Raw genomic sequence first — 22,197 nt, forward strand, 5'->3', positions numbered from 1 at the left:
ATGCCCACCTGCTCTCCCTGGAAACCAGTTCAAGGAAGGCCAATTCCCACCTTCGGGCCCACCAGCTGGGGCACCTCTTTATTCCAGTCACGGCCCCTGCCCCCCCAAAACAGCCAAGGCCCAGCAGGCTTATAGCAGTCTCCCTCTTGCTCTATGTCCTGACCCACCTCAGGCTCTCTTGAGATTGGAGACCCATGTACCCAACCCATCCAAGCTTCTGGTGGGTGGGGCCTCAGAATAAATAAGACCAAATTTGCCGAGGACTGAGTGAAGGGGGCAGTCTTGCAAAGGGCCCCCAACCTCTCTGTTGAGTTTTTCATCCTCCCTGCTGCCTCCTGGATAGGAACTGCACTGTTAGTGGAAAAAACAAAGTCCCCAAGGTTTGGGGAGGAAAGAGCCTTGGGGAAAGGGCCCCAGGATCTGGGTCCCTGTTTGGCTTCTCCTTAGACTGAGCCCACAAAAATTGATGTCTTGAGAAAATGAAGACATTCTCCAGGGAACACACGTAGACAAAGTCCTGCATGGGTCTTCTGCCCCTGGGGCAGGGGATACAGGTTGGTCCTGAGGGCACCGCTGGTTCACAAGGAGGTGGGAGCATCCTCAGAACAGGGCACCCCCTGAGTTGGCGTGCCAGCAGCCCATCCAGGGCAGTTCTGTGGCCCAGCGGCCCGAGGCTGTTGCCCGCAGTTTGGCCTGGTCGAGGTGCCAGTATTGGTCATCTCTGAAGAAGATGATGGAGCCATCGGGCCGTGGCAGGGCACCACTGACCTCCTCAGGGACACCACCCCAGTCCTGCAGGCCTCGAGGGTAGTAAGGCTCCACCTGCAGGCCCCCTCGGGCCAGCACGTAGTAGCGAGCACCCTTGAAGAGGATGAGGCGGCTCAGAGGAGGGAAGAAGAGGGCTGCATCGGGATGGCGGGGCAGGCCGCCTGCCCGGCACTGCTGTGGTGAGCGCTGCACTGGCTTGTGGCCCTGGAACCTCCAGCATCGACTCCCTGTGGGGATTGGGAGAGCTGGGGTGAGCTGGCAGCTCTCACCCTTGGTCTTGCCCCCACCTCTGTCTCCCTGTTCCCCTTCTCCCCCTCATGTTGGAGCCCACCGTGGTTAGTATTCGTGATAATGAAAATGGATCATACAGTACTAACTAGTTATGAACCAGTAGAGGTGGGACTATTGTGACCTAGACTTTCAGCAGTGTCAGAGAGAGCAGATAGCTATGAAGGAAGCTCTCCACCCAAGTGGGAGGCAGGCCCCCTTCCTGGGTGAGGAAGGCTGGTGGCTTTCTTTACTACCATTACTACCAACAGTTCTATGAGAACTAACAGTTCTATTTTTGGTTGGTTCGCTGCCCTATCCCAACACCTCCAACCAGGTCTAGTGCAGAGAAGGCACTCAGTGATTGTTGAATGAATGAATGCTCAGTACGACTCAATGACTCAAGTAATATACTGCACAGTCCTCAGACATCATGTTGTTTTAATCCTCCTCTTCCAGCAAAACTGAGGGATTATTTTCCCCATTCAAGAAATTCAGGCTGCAAGAGTTAAGTGAGATGCTCAAGGATTCCACGGAAGGTATCACTTGCCAGTGAACTGCAGAGCACAGGAGTGACCCACAGCAGTGTGTCCTTTCTGTGCTTCCCTCTAACTCTTCTCTGAAACTCTCCCACACTCTCTCTCTGGGACCCTGTGCCAGGGCCACTTGACACCTGTGTCATTTAATCTATCACTAAAGGGCTCTCCTGCTAGAGTTCCTGGGGATACAGGTTCAGGCTGGAATTGAGACTCCTCCTCCCTTTTGGCCTAAGGCAGGTGGCCGCTTTGCTCTAGGCCTCAAGTGTCTCATCCACCCCAGGACTGGTACCTTTGAAGAAGTAGAAGTCTCCGTCCTCCAAGGATACTGCGGCGGCCTCAATGTTGGGGGGCAGCCCAGCCCACCTTTCCTGTAGTGGGCGGGGCTCTGAGACGTTGCCATCAGCTGCCACCTCCCAGAAGTGGCTCCCTTGAAAAATGTACAGTTGCTGTTGTCCATCTGCCGAAGACGAGAGTTGAGGAGTGACCGCGAGCCTCCTGCCTGCTTTCCAGCAAAGGTGCTTCCTAGAACCCAGCTTCTCAAACTGAGAGGGGCGGTAGCGTGCACAGTCAGGGTGCAGGGGAAGGCATGCAGGAGGAAGCAGTGTTTTACTTGGTGAGGGCTGGCTACCCTGCAGAATGTCTGTGGCTTGGGATGCCTGGATTTTATGTCATTTCCCACCCTTATACTCCAGCTCTGCAGACCCCTGGAGATGTCAGGGAGGAGAGAAGGAAGCGAGGCATGGGTGGGACCATCTTACCGACAGTGATGGCATCAAAGTAAGAGTGGCAATATTTAGGACCCTGGGTTTCGGGGCGCCTTCCCTGGGCTCTGTGGGGGTCCCAGGCCTCAAAGTCAGTGAACAGCTTTCCCGGGAGCTGGATAGGCACCGAGTCCCTCTGGGGCTTCCCTTCATGGGGAAGGAGAGAAGAGGGAGAGAATGCGTACTGTTTGGGGGTGTTGAGGGCTTACGACCTCCTCCTTGCTTCCCTTCATCATTATCTGATGTGAGGGGCAGGAAAGGAGAGTTGGGGACATGGGGGTAAGAGTTGCCCTTGGTTGTTGGTGTTCATTAACCATAGCACTAAACTCAGAAGTCCCCTGTCCTACCAAGTAATCTGGGAAAGAGGAGCCCACTGAGATAAACTTGGGAGTGGGGGACCAAACAAGGATTTGCAACTAAGAAGAGGAGAGTGTGCTCTTCCCTGAGTCCTGGACAAGGCAGATGCTGCAAGGCAGAGCTCAAGGGCCCAGGCTGGGGTAATTACAGCTATTATAATTACTACATCACCATATTTCCCTTAGGAGAGTGAGGCAGAGTCCACCCAGCTTAGAATCTGGCACCAGTCCTGAATCTTGATCTGCAGCTTCATAGCTGTGTGACCTTTTCTCAGAAGGCTAAACTGAGGGCTCTCAATATTTTGCTAATCAGGGATGGAGCAGTGACTTGAATCCAGGGCCCCTGCCCCGCCCACACCACCAAGCCCTCTGATGGAGACAGAGTGCTGGCTCTGGCAGGTCTGGGTCCGGCCCGTCCTTGGGCAGCAGCCCTGGCCAGTTCATTCTGGGGGAGGAGACCTTGATTGAGTCCACCTCCAGGCAGAGACCCAGGCTAGCGGGGACGTGGGCATCAGCATCAAGGAGGACAAGACGGTGAGAAAGCAAGCAGAGCTGGGAGCAGGAATGAGGGTTCTGGGGTCTGGGATGAGGCCAGTGGTGGGACCAAGGGTCGAGTCTGGGTGGTGAGGCAGGGATGTGAGACGAACTGCCGAGGCCAGAGGCTGGGCAGGAATCAGGAACTGGAACTCAGAGGACGGTTGTGCACAGGAACTGGTTGGGATTGATAGAGCCAGGCACGGGGGGGGGGGGGGGGGGGGGTGGTGCAGGAGCCTGAGGAATTCCAGATGATAGGACAGCCTGAGGCTTCAGGATTGGGAAGGACCGGTGACCAGGAGGCCAAATTCCCGAGCTTAGGATGGGGGTCGTATTTGAAGGCCCGGGGTTGGGGCAAGCATGGGACCAGTGGCAGCGCGGCTGGGGGGCTCACCATAGAGGCTCTGCACGGCCAGCACGTCGTCCCAGCTGAGCAGCGCGTCGCGGCCCAGCCTCTTGTAGTAGGGCGCCATGAGCGCGCGCGGCGCCGGCGAGTGGGGCAGGCCGAGCGTATGGCCGATCTCGTGCGCCAGCACCACGAACAGGTTGCGCCCGCGGCGGCGATTCAGGGACCAGTGCTCGTCGCGGTCGAAGTGCGCTTCGCCGCGGCGGGGCAGGAAGGCGTGCGCCAGGGCGCCCCCTGCAGGCGGCACAGCGGGTCAGGGGTAGCTCACCGCCGGCCCAAGTCCCCACCCTCCCGCGCAAATGCCATTGGGGTATGTGTGGCTGTTTTCTGCTGCGCAATTTCCCTTCTAACTCGCAGAAGTCTCATAGAAGCTGGACTGTAGAGCAGTGAACAGGTGACTAGGCTTTGACGTATGGAAGCCTAAGAGGCAGCGCACTGTACAGACAGCATGGGGCCAAAGCCCAGGTTCCACTCCTGGTTTTACCATTTCCTAGCTGTGTGACCTTGTGCAAGTAGCTTAACCCCTCCGTGTCTTCACTTCCTGATCTGAAAATGGGAATGATGATAATGAGACTCTTTCTCGTGGGGTTGTTCTGAGGATTAAAAAGGGGTGGCATATGTGCATGTTACATGTAATACTTAGTGCCTAGCATATAATAAATCTACATAAAATTATTTTAAAAAAGACCTAGGTGGCCCTTCTGTGAGTCTCTACCTGCCTGCCCCTAATATTAGTGAGCAGGGGGAGTTGGGCTAGATCAGTGATCCTCAAGCTTGTAGTGTGAGATAGAGCTTATAGATCGTGCAGTATCTAGTGCCACTGCACACAGTTCACTTTCTGCAAGGTCAGAAAACTGCACCATGACACTGTTGGCCTAGAAGCCTGTTGAGGGTCCTTCCAGGGTTGCCTTCTTGGAGCCCAGGCCAACTGGGACTGACAAGGGTCAGGAGGCTCATGGGCATGGACAGTCAGCATGTGTAGGAAGAATACAGGCTTCTCTTTTGAATATGCCTTGAGCTGTTTCACACAGTGTTAGTCCTTTCTGTTCAACTCTCACAGTAATCCTGGGAGACAATGGGCAACTTTCAAAGGGAGACAACCTAAACTAAAAAAAAGGCACCGTCCTAAATCAGAGAACTGATTCCCACTCCAGTGCTGCGTTCGCACCAGACTTGACCTGGGCCTGGATGTAACATCTCCTGGAGATAGCACGGGTGAAGTGAGTTACATGCAAGCATGTGTATACTACACATGGATTCTCCAAAAGCCTGGATTTCTCCCAGTCCTACCCTGGGTCCAGGCAGCAGGGCTTGGAAGTGGGCTTTGCTCTGAGTGGGCTTGATGGAAAGCAGGAGAGTGCAAGGTAGGTAGAGGCCCAAGTACTCAGGCCACACAAGGGCTTAAGTTCCGGCTCTGAAGTGGTACGATCAGGTCTCCTTTCCTCATTAATAGGGAGGAGATGCACAGATAGCCCACATTCAGCTTCTGAAAGGCAGTATTGGGCAGAATGGGGGTAGAGCAGTTCAAATTGCAGCCATAAGCCCTCAGGTTTGGACAAACAGGAGACCTTTCTGGGCTGTGGGTGTATGAAGCAATTCCCTGACAGGTAGTGGGTGGGGGCAGGGCGGGAGTGGGGCGGTGGTGGCCTCTGGTTGTTTTTAGGGCCTTGGTCTGGAGAATAACCACTCCTGGAGAACACAAAAGGCAGGGGATGGCTTGCAGGACCTCAGAAGTGTCTTCCAGGATAGATCATACTCTCTATAGAGTTTGATCAAAGCAGAACCTCAGCTGATCGTCCCTTCAGCCATGTGGCACATACTAGGGCAGGGACACTGATCCCATTCTACATTTGAGGCACAGGGTTCTTTGGAGGCAGATGCAGTCTGACCGAGGCCAAAGGGAGAGCATATGCCCCATTGCCATACTGGACTGCCTCTCCCAATTGGGTCCCCTCCTGCTGCGTGGGAGAGAGGCTCTGTGTCAGCACCTGGGCCATCGAAGGCGTTGCCCAGCCCATCATTGTGGTCCCCTTGAAAGAAGGTGAGGCGGATGTCAGCGGGGCCTGTGGCTGGGGCCTCCCAGAACTCCAGCGCTGAGACGTTGCTCCACAGCTGGAAGGCGGCACTCACGGCTCCCCGAACTGCCGGCTCGGGCAAGTGCTGGGGCCAGTTCACCAGGCGGTAGGAAAGGTGCTGCTTGTACCACTTGTTGCCTGCCAGCCAGAGAGGCCACATCAGTCACACCTGGGGCTGTTTCCTGAGGGCCGTATGATGGGGAGATTGCCCTCCTCCAGGAAAAGGCACAGCCCTTGCCCTGGGAAGCCCTCCACTTGGCTGGGGAGACACTGTTCTTGGACTGGCAGAACAGCTCTTGTCCTGGAGAGACCCCAGTCCAGTGGTTCGGCCTGAGGAGGTCCTGTGGTGACAGGGAAGATGCAGCCTTTGCCCAGGAAAAGCCTGCAACCTGAGGGCCTCCCTGGCTTGAGGTCTTCTTCCTCAGAGCCAGGATAAGCCTGAAAACCACCCTGTGCCTCTTGCTGGTGCAAATCCCAGCCCCCGCTACTATGTTGGGGTGGAGGAGAGGTGGGGCCACTGGGTCATAACCGTGGCTGCCCTCTCAGCCCTTCCTGTCTGCCCCTCACACCCTCCCGCCCCAGCTGCCCTTTCCAGGGCCTCTGGCCTGCTGCTGACAAAGGACCACAAGACCCAGTTACTTAAGGTCTTTCCATGACCCCTGGCCCTCCCCCTCACTTCCTCAGGGACTCCCAGGAGCTCTGAGGTGAGAACAAATAAGAACAAAGTGTTTGTTTTTTCTCTGAGCAAGAGAAATTTTTCCATCTCTGCTTAGTTAAGAGTTTCTATTCCTTTGCCCCAAACTGCAGTTCCTCCCAGAGGACTTGGCAAAGACCCAGCTCAACTGAGTCCCTGTGCAGCTCACCGTGCACTCAGGACCACGGTGCTTGAGATGGTCCAGATCCCAGTCTTTTTGTTGGCTGTTTCTGAGCCCTGCAGACTTAAGGGCTGAGATTGTGACCCCTAAGAGGAAGACTCAGAACTTGGAGGCAGGACTTGGGCTCAGGGAACCTTTAAGAAAGCTGTCTTTTTGGGCCTTTGTTTCTCAAATGAATCAGAATCGCTAGGACATGAGTGACAAGTGCAGGGCAGGCCTAGCCATACTAGGGGCCGGGTCAGTGCGCACAGCTCCTCATCGCTCGGAGGGGCAGATGAACTTCCAGGCCTCCAGCCCCTTTGTCCTGGGGAAGTCCTTGCCTGAACCAGGCAGGAGGGAGTCATGGAAGTCTGGCCATCTCCTTATACAACCTCTCTGCTTTATTTTGGGGAAATTGATCCAGGGGAGGGGACCTGCCCATAGGCACAGAAAGAGTGGATAGCAGAGCTAGGACCCGAGCCCAGGTTCCCAAACCCATCCCATTGCATTTGACACTATACCACAGAGAGGCAGGCACATTGCTAAGACTAAAGGCTTATACATTTGCTTAAATATCACTCCTCAGGTCAAAGCAGGAAATCTGCAGGAGCTGAAAGTCTCCAGGTGGAAGGGAGAGTCTTAGAGAGCAGAGGAACTAAGCGCCCTCTTCCTCCCTGATCCCCCTAGAAGTGGGGGAGAGGACTGTCCCTTCTCTCACCCTGAGCCAAGCTCCATTCAAGGCAATGCTGCCTCTGTGGAGCCTATTTGGCCTGGCAGCCACCCAACTCCTCCCAGCCAGTGACCAACCCTCAGGGAGGGAAAAGGGAAGTATTCTAAGGAAGGGAGGGAGACCAGGAAGGCAGAGGGAAGGCCTAGGGTCCAGAGGCACTGCCTGAGGGTTCATTATGTGCCAGTAACCCTTTCAGTCAATAGCAATGAGACTTACAATAACACTTGCACAGGACTGGCTGGTGCTGTGACCTTTCACACCCTGCTGTGTGACCAACTCTCAGACTCTCCTTCCCAAACTTCAAGCTTCTAGAAGGTTGTCAGATGGCTCCTTCTGCCTCTTTGCAGGTAGAGGAGACCCCTTACTCCAAGGGCAAGAAAGGGGAGGGTGAGCAATTCTTTCACTCCAGTAGCCAGTGAAGGTGACAGCTTGCAGGATAAAAATCCCCTGTGAAACTGTGTGTGTGTGTGTGTTTGTGTGTAGTGTTTCGGGGAGGGTAGGGAGGACAAATAGGAACAGGAGTAGAGAGAAAATGCCTAATTCTCCTTGGGAAGGGTGTGGGGTGGGGGGTGTTGGTGTGCCTGCCATGAAGGAATGAGCCCCGGGGCCAGCGGCCTGAGCTCTCTTCCCTGCCTTCTTCCAGATGTGTGTCCTTGGGGCAGGCTGGCCACTTCAGGCCCCACTCCGAACTCCTGGCCAGGCGGCCCGTTTTCATAGTGATGCCCAGGCCACTGCAGCACCTGGCACTGTGCCCACCACACCCTGCTCCAAAATCTAAAAGAGAAGAGGGGAGAAAGAGGTGGGAAGGGGGCAGAGCTAGACTCCTTGCTTGCGGAGGGACCAGGAGTCCTGACTCCCAACAGGCACCTCACTCTGTGCAAAGAACGCAGTTTGGAGTCCCCATACCTCTACTTACAATCTTCCAGTGAATTAGGGAATCTCTCTAAACCTCAGTTTCCTTTTTTGCAAAGTAGAGTTGCTAAGACTTACCTCATGGTAAAACTAAAATAGCAAATGAAATAGTGACATGAAGCTGCTTGGCATATGTGGGTGCTTAGTGAATCTCCATTCCCTTTTCCTCTTCCTTTTCCATCGCAGATACACCCCCATGGCTATGAGGGAGCAGGGGGGATTGAAAGTCATCCCTGCAGGCACAGAAGGGACCAGGTGCTTGCAATGAGGTTGCCAGATTTAGGGGAAAAAAAAAAAAAAAAAAAAATATATATATATATATATATATATATATATGCCTAGTTAAATTTGAATTTCAGATGAACAATAAATAATTTTTTAAGTATAAGTATGTGAAAACACACCAATTATTTGTTGTTCATCTGAAATTCACATTTAAGTAGGCATCTTGTATTTTATCTGGCAACTCTGACAGTCAGGAACCTGGCTTCCATGAGCATCGTATTCACCCACGTAATGGAAGGTGGACAGCCTAGGGACCTGTGTCATTTTTTAAGGACCTACTCAAGTCCTAGGGTTTTTCCACATCTGGAATGTCACTCAATCCTCCCAGTGACAAGAAGGCATGGCCACATTCTGCCTGTGTGGCTCTGGGAAAGTAGCCTGGGTTCTTTGTTCCTTAGTTTGCACATCAGTGAAATGAGAGTAATGATGGTAACTATCCCATAGAGTTGTTATCGGATTGAGTTAATCCACTTCAAACCATGCTTGGCACATCATAAATGCTCAGTAAGTGTTCATTGTTATTACATTTTCTCTCCTAAGGTATGAGAAGTGCTCAATGCTTGCCAAATCCACAGCTTTTCCTAGAAACTCTTCCTCCCGAGGAGGTAAAGGAGGTCAAGCAGCTGTCATTCAGGTTGTGAGCAATAGGGAAAGTGTCTAACCTGGCCACTGCTGTCTGGACCAGGGGTCAGTGTCAGATAATGAAATGGGCCTAGGCTGGTGAGGGAAGGCCACCCTGCCTTAGCACAGACCTCTATCCGAAGGTATGCTCCAAAATGGATAGTGACAAAGGGACTACATTAGATCCTCCCTTAGGGCAGGATGAGATGAGATGCTGACAGAAGGAAGCATCCCAGGTGCACTGGATGTGCCCTGAATGCCTGTAAGGCATTGTCCCAATTCTCTGGAAGCTCACCTCCAGTTGGAAATGCCACTGCTGAGACTGTGTGTGGGGCCGCCTCACTTCCCACTGTATTCTCACGACAAACCCCTTTCCCATGGTAGTCAGGGGCCATCTCCCCTTGATAACTGAAAGAGTCCATGTCTTGGATAAGGAAATGAAGCAAAGTGACATGGCCAAGGTCACACAGACAAACCTAGAGCCGCAGCTCCGGGACCCTCCTCCTCTGTTCTACCTTGTCCTCTCCTCTGCTGTCCAGAAACACAGTGGGACAGAGAACATGCTGACACCAAGGACATCTTGACCCCAGAGTCCAGACCCCATCTCTGCCTCCATTTATCTCCAGGAATGCACTGGGTCCATACCAGGGACCCAGAGTGGCTGGATGTGCAGACACAGTGGAACTGGATCGGCGAACACCTGGAAAAAGCCGTCCTCCAACACCTGAGGGGAAACACCCGTGATTTCCTTATGGATTAGCTTAGAGATGAAAACAAACTATGTGTCTTATGTCCTGTTCATAGCAGATATTATCAGTAAAAGTAGTTAATGCAAATTAAAAGAGGCAGTGACCCAAAGCACTCAGGGTAAAATGAATTATAGATGAAAACCTGATGGGACTACCCCATATTGGTAGAAATCTTAAAAACTGCAAAACTCGGTCAGAGATTAGACTTAGTACAAACAAGACGTTAACATTACACACAGTGAAACATGTTAAATTGATGAAGAGTTGACAGAAGAATCAAATTTTCACACATCTTAGATCTGTAACTTTTAATCCTGGAAGATTGGATTTGGACAAATGAGGAGGAAGAAGAGGAGATGAAGAGGAGAAAAAAAACTCCAAAACTATAAAAGGAAAATCATAACAGCAGAAACTATAATCTGTAAAACATGCTATGATGAAATGTTCAGAAGAGGCAAATTCACAGACAGACAGTAGATCAGTGGCTGCCAGCGGCGAGGGGAGGGAGGAATGGGGAGTGACTGCTAATGGGCATAAGGCTTCTTTTTTGAGGTGATGGAAACGTTCTGGAATGAGATCATGTACAATTCTGTGAATATACGAAAACCACTGAATTGTACACTTTAAATGGATAAATTATATTGTATGTGAATTTATATTTCAATTATGCTGCTAAAAATGTACTATGGACAAAATAAAACTGATCTATGAGTCACATCTTTGTTGAGGAATTCTTAGGAAAAGAGGAATCAATTCTGATATATTTTACTTCAGTAAAATATAAAGGAAAATGTGGTAACAGTCTAACTGCCTTGCATAGCAAACTGCAAACTGATCAAGGAATTAAGTGGGCTTGAGACGGTTTGCTCTAGAAAATACTTGCACATTGCAAATTCATTGATGTAGGTATAATTCTGACTTAAATGTCTGTGTTCACAAACGCGGTCCTCAGCCTGAGAGATACTATTCACGTCTGCTGCGCTCACCTCTCCGGCTCTGGAGCAAGGTTACAGACAAAGCTCAGTCCCAGGCTGAGCATTTCTTTCTGGCCGTAGGGCTTCAAGACATTGAGAAATCCCAGCCTAGTTAGATTTTAACCCACCTTGCTTTGCAAAGCGTTTCTTACGCCTCATTTTGGCCCAGCGTCCAGCAAACAGGGTGCTGATCCTCTCAGTCAAGGTCACCTGACTGTCAGTGTCTGCAACCCCACAGCGGGGCCGTTTCATCTGGCGCAAGGTGGCAGGGTCCAGCACACCACTGACAGGCAGCTGCGACACCCACTGGAACTCCCTGTCAAGAGGAATTGAAATAAAGGACCACAAAGGGAGGGTGGGTAGGGCAGATGCGGGCAGGGAGCTTCCCTGGAGACAGTAGGAGGCTAGGGCAGGAGAGGGAGGGAGCAACGGAGAACGCCCCCTGGACATGCGTGGGAGCCCAGCCTTCCAGGAAGAGGTGACACGAGCTTTGCACTCCAGCACCCCTAAGTCCTCCCCATCCTTCTGTCCTACCTGATGGCGTTGCTGAATTGTGTGGAGGTGGGGGCTTTGGGGATCTGTTCATTGAGATATCCATACTTCTCCAGGAATGCCTGGAGGAGAGAGGAACATCAGCATTTACCACAGTGTGGCATCCTTTCCCCTCCCCAGTTTCACCTGCTGTCACAACAGGGTCCCTGAGCTAGGGCAGACAGTCCTAGAATCAAAGCCAGAAGGCCTGGGACACAGTTACAGGCCACCACTGGCTAGATGGATGGTCTTTGGCAAGTCACTCAATATTTTTGAATCTTGGCTTCTTGAACTGGCCAAGCAGTTCCTTCGCTGCACATGTCCTGGCAGGGTCAGGAACCCAGCAGCGCATGCTTTACTATGGAGTTATGAGCTACAGAGTTAGCAAGCTCCTATTCTAAACCACAGGTTTATCTGTAAAATGGGTTTAAAAATCTCATCTACCTTACTAGGCTATTTTGGTGAGGATTAATCACAATAGTGAATATAAATCAGTTAACACAGTGCCTGTCACCTAGTAGGGACACCACACACAGTAACTATCAGAATATGTGTTATATAAATACACACTATTCACATGCCTCAACTTTGCTCCTGAAATGTCTCAACTCTCTAGGAAATTTCCCTGTATTGATCAGGAGTTGAGCTGATGGCCTGCCAGCTCTGCCAGGCCTGGATTGGGAATTAATTCCCTCTCTAATTCTGGCTTCTTCCTAAGCAATTCTCCTCCCTCAAAATGTAGATACACTTAAGGCCCTATGAACAACAAATGGACTTATCTTCAGTCCTATGGTTTATATAAACACTTCTCTAGAGAAGTATTTTTTGAATGAGAAACCAGCAACATCCTCCTTTCATCCATTCATTAATTCATTCAATGTACTAGGTACCCTGCCAGGTACAATGGCCAACAAGACAGCCCTAAAGGACCCTATACACTTGTGGATGGAGACAGACAACAGAAACATAGATAACAGATAAATAAAGGAGATAGTTTTGGTGTTATAAAGAAAACAGGCAAGGTATTGAGGATCACTTAGAAACTTTATGCCAGGAAGTCAGAGAAGGACCCTCAGGAGCTGATGATTGATTTGAGTCCTAAAGAACGAGAAGTTGCCGGCCATGCAATGAGATGGGGAAGCCCTCAGTTGGGATGACGTTTATGTGTTGAGAAAACAGTAGGAGGGCTGGAGCACAGTAAATGTGAAGAAGCAAGGCATGCGATAAAGTCAGAGTCGGGGCACAACTGTCAGACAGGGTAAGAAATGCAAGTTTTATTTTAGTCTTGATGATGGATTAACTGTGGGGAATGAAAGAAAGAGGAATCTGGCCCTAAATTTTTGCCTTGGAAGGTGATGCCCCTTACTGTATGAGGACACCTGAGGGAGGAACAGGTGGGGACGGACGGGAATAAGATTAACACAGTGATGTCAAGTGGCACTGGCTGCATCATCCTGCAGCTCAAAGGAAAAGCTGACATCGTTCAGCATGTAGATGATGCAAAGCTGTGGTCCTGGGTGCAATCCCCCAGGGAAATTAGTATAACCAGAGAACATCCCATAGCCCAAATGCCTTACTTACTGCCTGCCCTCACACACCTGGAAGCCGCTCTTCCAGCACCCAAGTTCTTAGAGGCCAGTGGAAAGAAGTGTGTTACTCATTGCCTATTACCAACCGTACCCTTCAGGGAAATGGTGCACTTGGCTCCCTGCTTGACCTTTGCACTGATAAACTCAATCAACACATTAAAAAAAAAGTCACCTTGGCTGTTTAATTCTTATACTGACACATGTCTCTGTGTTACCTATACAGATATAATTGTCTTCTTTGTTCTCTTACTCGTCTTTGCTGTATTTCTTAACTCAAATCAACCCTGATCATAGTTGCTGCCTGAAGGAAAAAGCATAGGTTGGGAATGAAACTAGACACTAAGAGTCAGGATGGGCAAATCCCAAAGCCTTTGCAGGCCTCCAGCCTCCCCTTTGGGAATGTCTTCAGCAACCACCATGTCCTCTTCTCCATACAGCCACTTTCCATAAGAAACCCTGATCCTAGACAACAGAATCCTTTCCACATCCATATATTGCTTTTCTGCATGGACTTATTACTACTTCAGCATTATTGTTTTCTTTTTTCTCATTGCAAGTGTAAAGTATTTTGGGATGCATAATGGATTAAAGGAGTTCTGGTGGTTTAATCTGCAAGAATTTACTGCTCAAAATAGTAGAATAGCTACTGGGCTTGAAATCAAGAATCTGTTCCCAACCACCCAACTCTGCAGGGTGGCCGGCAACACATTGCTTCACTCCTCTGAGCCTGTTTATCCATCTGTGATGCGAGAACAAGAATAACCCTACAGAATTCTCAGAAGAATTAAGTAAACAATGCACAGTTAGCATAGTTGTCCGTCAGATCATAAATGCTCAATAAAAAGTTGATATAGTTGCTTTGCCTTGGAGGAAATTAACAGCAGACTTTTGGAATGCAGCCCATCTGTAAGAGGGGAACTGCTCTGAACAAGGCAGCTGCCCCTTGTCCTTACTTTAGGTGCTCTAACCCAGACTTGCCTCACTCCATCTGGGGGCCTGGTTCTCTTCCCTGCCTCCCCACTTTCCCTTGGTGAGGATGGACAGAGTAGCTTTCTAAAGGAGGCCAGGGCATTCCTGTCCCCTTAAAAGCAGTTTTGCTGAGTGAACATGGGAGAGACTGGGTCATGGCCCAGAAGGCTGGCACTCCCTGTGCTCCTCCCCCCAAACCCACCCAGCCCTTATCAGCGACTTGGCTCCAGTTCTGGAACTATGAAGCCTTGGACCGAGCAGGAGGAGGGAGGGGAAACTGACTAGCCAAGGCATCTCCTGTTTCCTGGCTGGGCTGCCCTGCCTGGTACTTTGGCAGGCAGGGTAGGCCTTTGTCTGGGATCCATCAGAGGGGAAGTCCTGGGCCTTTCTTCCTGATTCATCTCTGGGACCCTGTGGGTTGCAAGGCAGAGCTGAATTTCCAGGAGGCAGAGTAAGCATGTGTCCAGAACACTGGATGAGAGACACCAAGGAATGAGAAAAGAAATTTTAAGAATTTGACATTATTTATATATCCATAAAAGCACTGAAGAATTATAATGGGGATTCTCAGGACTCAAGGACTCCCTTATACTTATTTTATGCTTAATATGCATCTATTACAATCTTTTAGATTATATACAGGAAGGGGCCCTTTAGTACTGTCAGTGCTGAGTGCCCTGAAGTTCTGTTGAGCAGAGGCAGACCCATCTCTGGGGGACAGGAGGCAGGGTCCACACGCCTTCTGCTCCGGCAGCCGTCCCTAACCCTCTTCAGCAAGCCCACTTGCCATGCCTCAGTCCCTGTTCCTGCTGCCCCCAGCCCCCGGAAAGCTGAGAGAAATGCCCCTGTCTGCATGGGAACAGGAGTGGGGGAGTTGAGTGGGAGGCAACTTGGCAAAGCGATCCTGGGAGAAGACCTGGGACTGAGAGGGGGAGCTCCCCCTCCCACTCCAGCGTGCCCACTGCCCACTCACCCCCGAGGAGGAGTCATTTCCCTTCCAGGCTGCAGTTTCTCTGGGGCTTGTCCTGGGCTCTCCCAAGGACTCCCTGAGCTCCCCCCGGGGTCACCCCGCCCCCTTCCCACAAGCAGTGCCCAGGCTGCAACTCTCTGCCTTGCAGTCCAAATGGAGGTCTTCTCTTTTTCCTCTTGTCTACCCATCCTCTCCCCTGGGGAGCTCAAGCCTTAAGCTGAATAGAGAGGAGGCTGGGGGGCTGTGTCCCTTCAGTGATTCACCCTGTTCTACCTAAAAGCTTCTGCCAACCTGCCTCGCCCACTTGGTCAGGGCTGGGGCCACTTCCCCGAGGAGCCACCTCTGAAAAGCCCTGGGAATGGCTGTGGTGTCTGGATAAAATGAGAATGGTTCTCCCCAGAACCCAGAAAGCTGGGTGGAATCAAAATTCTGGGGCTTCTAGTCTTGTATCTGTCCTTACTTGTCATGGGAAGATGTGTAGAGCCCAGCCCATTTGGTGCCTGAGAGAAGGGAAATTCTGACCACTTCTGAGCACGGTGAGACTAGCAGTGAGGTGTAGTAAAATAAATCCAGGCCTGAGTCAAGAGCTCTGAGTCACTGGCCTGGCGGAGCAAGAGCCTTGGCTGAGTGTCTTGGGTTTTATTGCTCATGCTTAGGCAAATCCTGTGCCTCTCTGGATCTCAGCTTCCTTTTCTATAAAATGAGGAAATTAAAAAAATTAAAAAACCAAGTCAGTGAACCCCCCCCCCACCAAAATAAATAAATAAAACAAAATGAGGAGGTTACATTAGAGCTAAGACATACTCTAGCTCCATCTAATTGTAGCCTTGCTTCTGTAACTGGTTAACTGTGTGAACTATGACCAAGTTACTTAACCTCTCTGTGCCTCAAAGTATAATATGGGGATGGAATAATACTTTATGTTTCTCACAGGAGAGTCATGAAAATCCAGTAGGAAGATGCTTTGGGAAAACTTGCTGATAGTTGCATCATTAAAAACATATAGAGTTTTCCCTTTATAGCTACAGAGTCCCTTTATTGCTGGACAAGCCCTTTGGTGGATGAGTCCAGAAGGGTCCAGCTCCTGGTTCCCTGTCCACAGAGAGGTTATGATACCCTCCATGTCAAGCAATTGCAGCAGCAAAATCAAAACCAAGAATTTTAAACTTGCAAAATGGTTAATTCATGCAGAAACCACGTTGATTTACCTATGATTAGTCCATCTCATATTATGTTTCATTAGGATTTTAGTCTTCCCATAGTGACTCTATTTGGTTGTGTTTATCATTCAATACATCTTTAGCATTATTACCCAAGTCAAGATGCAAGGGATGATACCTGGTGTTCTGCCTTGGCATGTTCTGTAAATAAAAACATTTTCTGGTAATCAGGGCATAGTGAGTCCTTGACGATTGTAGAGCTCAGGGTGTTACATTTTTAAGCTTCACAATCACCTTGCAAGACCATAGGCAGGACAGATGCTATTCTCATTTTAAAGATGAGGAAAGAAAGCCTCAGGGGAGTGCAGTGTCCTTCTAGCTAAGGGTCCTAGTGAATGACAGAATGAATGTCTGAGTCTGAATTCTCCAACACCCATCCTGGGATGTTTTATTTCACATTCAAACAAGTGACTCAGAGGCTGTAAAAATGAAGGCACAGGGCCCTGGCTGCTCTCTTGATGGAGAAGATGGCCCTTAAATAAGAAAAAGGCAAACCTGGGGGTGTTTCTAGCTGGATTACTTCTGTCTCTTGTGCAAGCTGGTCCATGGGTAGAGCAGAGGGAAGAAGCTGCTCAGGTGGTGGCCTTTGGCTTGTCAAAGAGGCTGGGATCGCAGCTCCCAACACACCCAAACAAGCCACAGCCACGCACCAGGACTCAAGCACGGTCCTTCACAGAGATAAAACTTTGCTTCCAAGAGGTTCTGCTCTTGCCCTCTGCTCCCGGAGCCTCCTGAAGACCTCAGGGCAGTGGGCCCAGCTTGGCCCCTTCCCTCTATTTTGGGCAAAGGCCTCCCCTTTCCTTCTAACTCCCGTTCTCCTCTCCTCCTTCCCCTTGTCCCTAGTCTCAGATTCACAGAGTTCTGTCTGGGTGTAATCTAGAAGCCTCCTACTGTAATCCCTGCTCCTTTTTTCCTTTTCTGTCCTTAAGGAAGTTAGAAAAGATTAGTTGGTCAGTCTCCATCCAGAACCTGTCTTGTACTCTTCCTTATGCCAAATAACTGTACTGTATGGATCCATGGTCCTCATTAGGCTTGGGGGGCTAAGTTTAGGACACAAAATAATGCCCTAACTGAGGCTGAGTTTAGGGAGAGCTGTCTACCCATCTCTCCCTGCTGTGTTTCTGCTTCCACCAGCTTTTGCTAAGTTTCCCCATTTTACACTGGCTTGACAACTGCTTTTCCACCAACCTGTGGTCTTCTGGAGCCCTTCAGAGCCTTTTCTGCACTTCTGATCACCCTGTACTCATGAGTCACTGAGCTGAGCTCTTGGGAACAGCTTCCACACCAGGGTTTCTAGGTTTCTGACTCACAAAATGTCAAAAGAATGGCTCTGGGGTATGAGAAGCAGACAGTGCATCTGGGGGTGGATGCTGCACAGAAGCTCTAATGTTTCCCTGGAGAAACAAACTACCCAGCTCCTGGTTGTAATGGTATACTGGGAGTGGCTGTGCAGATGCACATACACAACTAAGTGGAAGGCAGGTACTGGACAGAGACATACTGCTTGTTTGTTCTAAAGAAGGTCTGAGCAAAGCATTGTAGATAGATCCCTTGGGACAGTTGGTGTTGCCCAAGAACAGAATAAGGCCTGGCTGGGAATGGGAGGGAGGCCAGGGTGATGATCTCATTCATTAACTCTCAATCTTGTAACTCAGCAGTGGAAGTTCTTCCTACTCACTAGGGTTGTGAGCAGCCCTAGTTTTACTAAGTGGGCAACAGTGAACTTGTTCATAATGCAGCTTTGTAAGCAGTCAGTCTCTTCCCAGCAAAGCCCATTCTGGAAAGCCATCAACTTGATTACTTTGTATGCACACACAGGACACATACAGCCATGCACACAGGGAACAGGAATAAGCACAGATACATGGAAGACAGACACATCCAGACAGATGGACATGGACACCCAGGCAGATGAAATGTACACACACACACACATACACACAGGGTCATAGGCATACAGACACACTAAAGCTAAAGAATGTTAAGTGCTAGAGAAAGTCTTAAAAGTCTTTTAAGAAATTTATAACTCCATTACTTTACAGAGGAGGAAACTGTAGCTGAGAGAAGGGAAGAGACTAGCTTAAAACACGTGACTTATTTTTTCTTTCCTTCTAGGTCCCGAACTCTGACCTTTGCCCATGAGCTCAGCAGGACTATGTACCTTGCTTGGGTCTGGCTCCCTGCCCTGTGATGTAGGGGATTAAACTTGAGCAAAGAGCTGGGGTGACCACTTTGTGTGGTTCCCTTCTGTGGATGGTTGTATTTCCCTAAATGACCACAACAATCTCTCTCCCATTCCCATGCTCCACTACAGTGTGACCTCAGAACTGTTCCCCACCTGCTGTGGGGTCTACATGCTCTGCCCCTGACCCGAGGCTGGTGACTGCTCCAGCCAATGGAGTACAGTACAACTGACGCAATGCAATTTCCTAATCCAGGTCAGAAAAAGGATGCAACTTCATCTCCTTCTTTCACTCTCTCCTCTGCCCCACCTTGAACTCTCATCCCAGAGATCCAGCCACCATGTTCTGAGGCAGCCCAAACCAGCTCACATGGAGACCAGGTGGATTGGCCCCCATAGAAAAGAACTGAAGCCCCCAGCTGACAGCCAGCATCAACTGCCAGATAGGTGAGTAAACAGCCTCCAGAAGATTCCATCCCCAGACACTCCAGAGCTGAGACAAGCTGCCCTGGTTTGCCCTATTGAAATTCTGACCCATAGTATCTATGAACATAATAATGGTTGTTTTACTTCTGTAAATGTTGGGGTTATTTACAATGTAGCCATGGTAACTGCCATACCATCTCTTAGGAATTACAGCCTTATGCTGCCTTTTGTCCAGTGCTGAAAATAGTTGCCTCATATATTTTGTCCTGGGTTATTATTTTAGCAGAACTAGTTACACCAGGATTTTAATCTATAGCTCTGTTCTCTAATATAATGATAAAGATAATAATAGCAAAACACTGAGAACAACTTCCTTTTATAGACTGCTTTCTATGTATTAAATACTATGCTGAGAATTTTTTGCATACATTATCTCAATAACATCACACAACAATCTTGTGAAATAGGCATTATTAACCCTCATTGTACAGAGAAGAAAACTGAGGTTCATAGAGGTTAAATGACTTACTTTTAAGTCTGACACTGAAGCCCATGCAATTTACCATATACAGAAACACATGTAAACATATGTACACACATACAACCCCAATTTGTATATGTATGCATACATAGTATATGCATAAGCATATCAAGATACAAACATACCACTACACAATTCCAGAGTTTTTTATGCTTTTTAAGTATTTCTTGTTCTCAGGGGTAAAATTCCCCATCCCACAATTACGTTAAATAAACTGAAAGAAACTCAATCTGCAAGATATTATGTTTCTCAAGCATACTTCAAGATGAAATTCTCTTCCTCTGGGCCACATATTGTCTGTTCTCCTGCCAAGGATTGCCTGGGACCCAGATTTGGAAGGAGGTGGGGTTGGACTCTTAACAAGACTTGGCTCCGTAGAAAGAAACCTTCTCCTGGGGCCATGAGGGCTCTGCACTTGCTTCTAAATTCAAAGGAACAAAGCGAGTCCTGAATGTGCAAAAGCAGAGAGCACAGAGCAAGAGACCAGCGCTTGGAATGGTGGTGAAGGAGTTTGAGAGAGGACTCCCTTGTTGAAGCAGGGTCATTTCCAAATTTTCCAGAACAATGACGACTGCTAGCTGATGGAAGGAAGGGCAATTCAGAGAGGGCCCTCTCCATTCTGCAGTTTTCTTAAAATCAGCATCCCTCTTCTAGGGAAGCAGAGTGGGAGGGTATGGTCAAGCTCTCAGCTGGCAGGTTTAGAGCAGGAATGAAGCTCTTTGAGGAGCAAGAGTCTCCGGGTGGAGTGGTAGTCTCCGTGATTTAGAATTTATTTGAATCTCTTCTCTTTAAAATAGTGGAGACCATAGTCCTAATCTTGAAAAGAGATAAGCTCATAGAGATGCTTCTTTGGGGAATAAATAAATGATATGGTATATTATTACAGTCACCTGTGTATAGAAAATAGATGTGACAACTTAGATCCACACCCCTACCTCACAGAAAGTTTTCTTGGCCCAACCTCCAAGCAGTTAAGTGTAATGGAGGAAAATGAAATGGGAAATCTTTAGAGTTTGCATAACCTCCCTGCCCCCTTTTCTCAAGTTCAGTCCTGAAGCTGTTTAAAGCGCCCTAGGAGCAACTCTTGAGAGTATACTACTCCTACCCTTCTGCAGATGACAGAAACTAGCTCTGAGCTTGGGCGCTGACTTATCCAAGTGGGTCAGCGGTAGCACCATCCCAGGAAAACAACGCTGTCTCCCGTGTCCCGGGCCAGGACCACCCTCTCCACCGCACCAATCTGGGGGCTTCCACTGCGTCTGTCACTCGGGGAGGACTCAGAGCATCCGATGAATGAACTGCCAAGTCTCCCCAGCCTGGGGGTGAGGGACAGTGGTTCCGTGCCAAACTGGGGCGCAAGGGCTCCCCTTCTCTCAGGTCTTGCCTCTCTCTCCCATTTGGTCGCTCGCTGCTTCCCCGCCCCGTCCAGGAAAATCAATGCAGATCCGCGTGCCAGTGTGGTCCCAGCCCCCGCACGGGGGAGAATGCCGGCTCAGGGTCTTTGTGTACAAGCGTGCAGGGTGCGGAGGGCAGGGGGAGAGTAACGCAGATGGTTAGCTCAGATGGGACGTCTGGGTGCCCTGACTGCAAAGTTCTGGCGGGTCTCAAACACGCGGACCCCTCTCCGCCCAGCACACACCCTTTACCTCCGCCTCCCTGCGCAGCTCTTGGCCTACGCCCGCGGCCAGCTGGGCGTCCAGGCCGCCCCATAGCAGCAGCGGCAGGGCGCGGAGCAAGAGGCCGACACGCGCGGCCATGTCGTCGCCTTCCCCGCCGCCCGGTTGCGGCGCGTGGGGGCCGGCGGCGCGCAGGGCAGCCAGCCGGAGGTCAACGGCGCCGGGGACCCGGCGGATGCTCCAGCTCTGCGCCGCCCGCGCGCGGAGGGGCGAGGGCCCGGGGCTCGCCAGGGCCCGGACCCCGCGCGCGGGGCCGCTCTGCGGCGTTCGGCCGGAGGTCGTCCAGCCCCGGCAGTGCCCGCCTGTGGGTCGCCGGCCCAGGGACCTGGAAGACTAGGGAGGAAGGGAGGGAGGAGGGGGCGGGAGCCGGGCACTGCGGCCCCACCCACCCAGCTCCGCCGCTGGAAAGCTCGGCGGTCCTGGAGCCTCTTCCGCTGGCTGTACTGCCTCGCCCCGCGCCCGCCGCCACCTCGCGGACCTGCTCTCTCGCCCGCCGCCTGCATTTGATCCGGACCTCCCTGCGGAGGGCGGGGTAAGAAGCGTCTCCTCCTGGCTGTTGTAGCTATCTAAGGCTTCGATGAAGACGAGTCCCGGCCTACCTGAGGATCATTGACTGTTTCAGCCAGGCTGGCAGGGAGCGAGCCCTGGGAAAAGGAGCCCTGGGCTGGGGTCAGAAGAATGAGTCTGAGGTCCAGATCTGCTTCTTTGCTAGCCATGTGAATCCTGCCTTAGCTACCCGCAGGTTGTGTGGTCTTGGGCAAGTCACTCACTCTCTCTGAACTTTTTTTTGTCTTATCAGTAAATGGGGATAATAAGAGTACCAATATCATGTGACTGCAGGCAGCATTTAATGAGAGAACAATGCCTGTAATTAACTGAGTACCGTGCTTGGCATCCTGCAGTACCCGTTTGGTAAATGGTAGGCTGCAGCTTTATAAACTTTGGCAAAGGATTTAACTACATTGAGAGTCAATTTTCTCATCAGTAAAATGAGAACAAGTGATATTTAGTTTCCAGAGTTGCATGAAGATCAAAAGAGAAAATGAGGGTAAAGTGTAAAGTGCCTGGCTTTACATACTCCACGTAGTTGTAGTAAAGGCGGAGTGAAAAGGTTTACGTGAAAGCCTTAGCTAAACTCACACTGAGCAAAAGTAAACTGTTTTTATTATCTATCTGTCTTAGTAACTGCTATAGGTTGCTGTCTCTTTTCTAGTCTCAATTTGCCAACCTGTAAAATGCAAATGGCACAATGACATCCACCT

General features: G+C 50.3%; 1 protein-coding gene across 4 annotated transcripts; it reads right to left on the minus strand.

The window, feature by feature from the left end:
- Positions 1–51: 51 nt before the first annotated feature.
- MMP28 (matrix metallopeptidase 28) lies at positions 52–21,935 on the minus strand. Of its 4 annotated transcripts, none has more exons than XM_037015565.2 (8): positions 21,325–21,915; positions 11,366–11,445; positions 10,960–11,147; positions 5,620–5,844; positions 3,620–3,865; positions 2,333–2,482; positions 1,864–2,031; positions 52–995 (listed from the first exon to the last, which is right to left on the minus strand). In XM_037015565.2, exons 1-8 carry the CDS (start codon positions 21,436–21,438, stop codon positions 601–603), a joined length of 1,566 nt encoding a protein of 521 aa, XP_036871460.1. In that variant the 5' UTR covers positions 21,439–21,915; the 3' UTR covers positions 52–600. The 4 variants fall into 4 exon arrangements, with proteins under 4 accessions (XP_036871460.1, XP_017532384.1, XP_036871461.1 ...); XM_017676895.3 differs by having other exon boundaries at positions 20,906–21,440; XM_037015566.2 differs by lacking the exon at positions 2,333–2,482 and having other exon boundaries at positions 21,325–21,935.
- Positions 21,936–22,197: the final 262 nt, after the last annotated feature.

The sequence above is a fragment of the Manis javanica genome, chromosome 4 (genome assembly GCF_040802235.1).
Source record: "Manis javanica isolate MJ-LG chromosome 4, MJ_LKY, whole genome shotgun sequence".
NCBI classification, from domain to species: Eukaryota; Metazoa; Chordata; class Mammalia; order Pholidota; family Manidae; genus Manis; species Manis javanica.

Bases quoted from the DNA above. Each gene is read 5' to 3' on its own strand.
- MMP28 (XM_037015565.2), bottom strand. From the start codon at position 21,438: ATGCAGGCGGCGGGCGAGAGAGCAGGTCCGCGAGGTGGCGGCGGGCGC. The intron at 11,148-11,365 runs GTAGGACAGAAG...TCCTCTTGACAG, and splicing joins CAATTCAGCAACGCCATCAG to GGAGTTCCAGTGGGTGTCGC. The intron at 2,483-3,619 runs GTGAGCCCCCCA...TTCCCCATGAAG, and splicing joins GGCCGTGCAGAGCCTCTATG to GGAAGCCCCAGAGGGACTCG.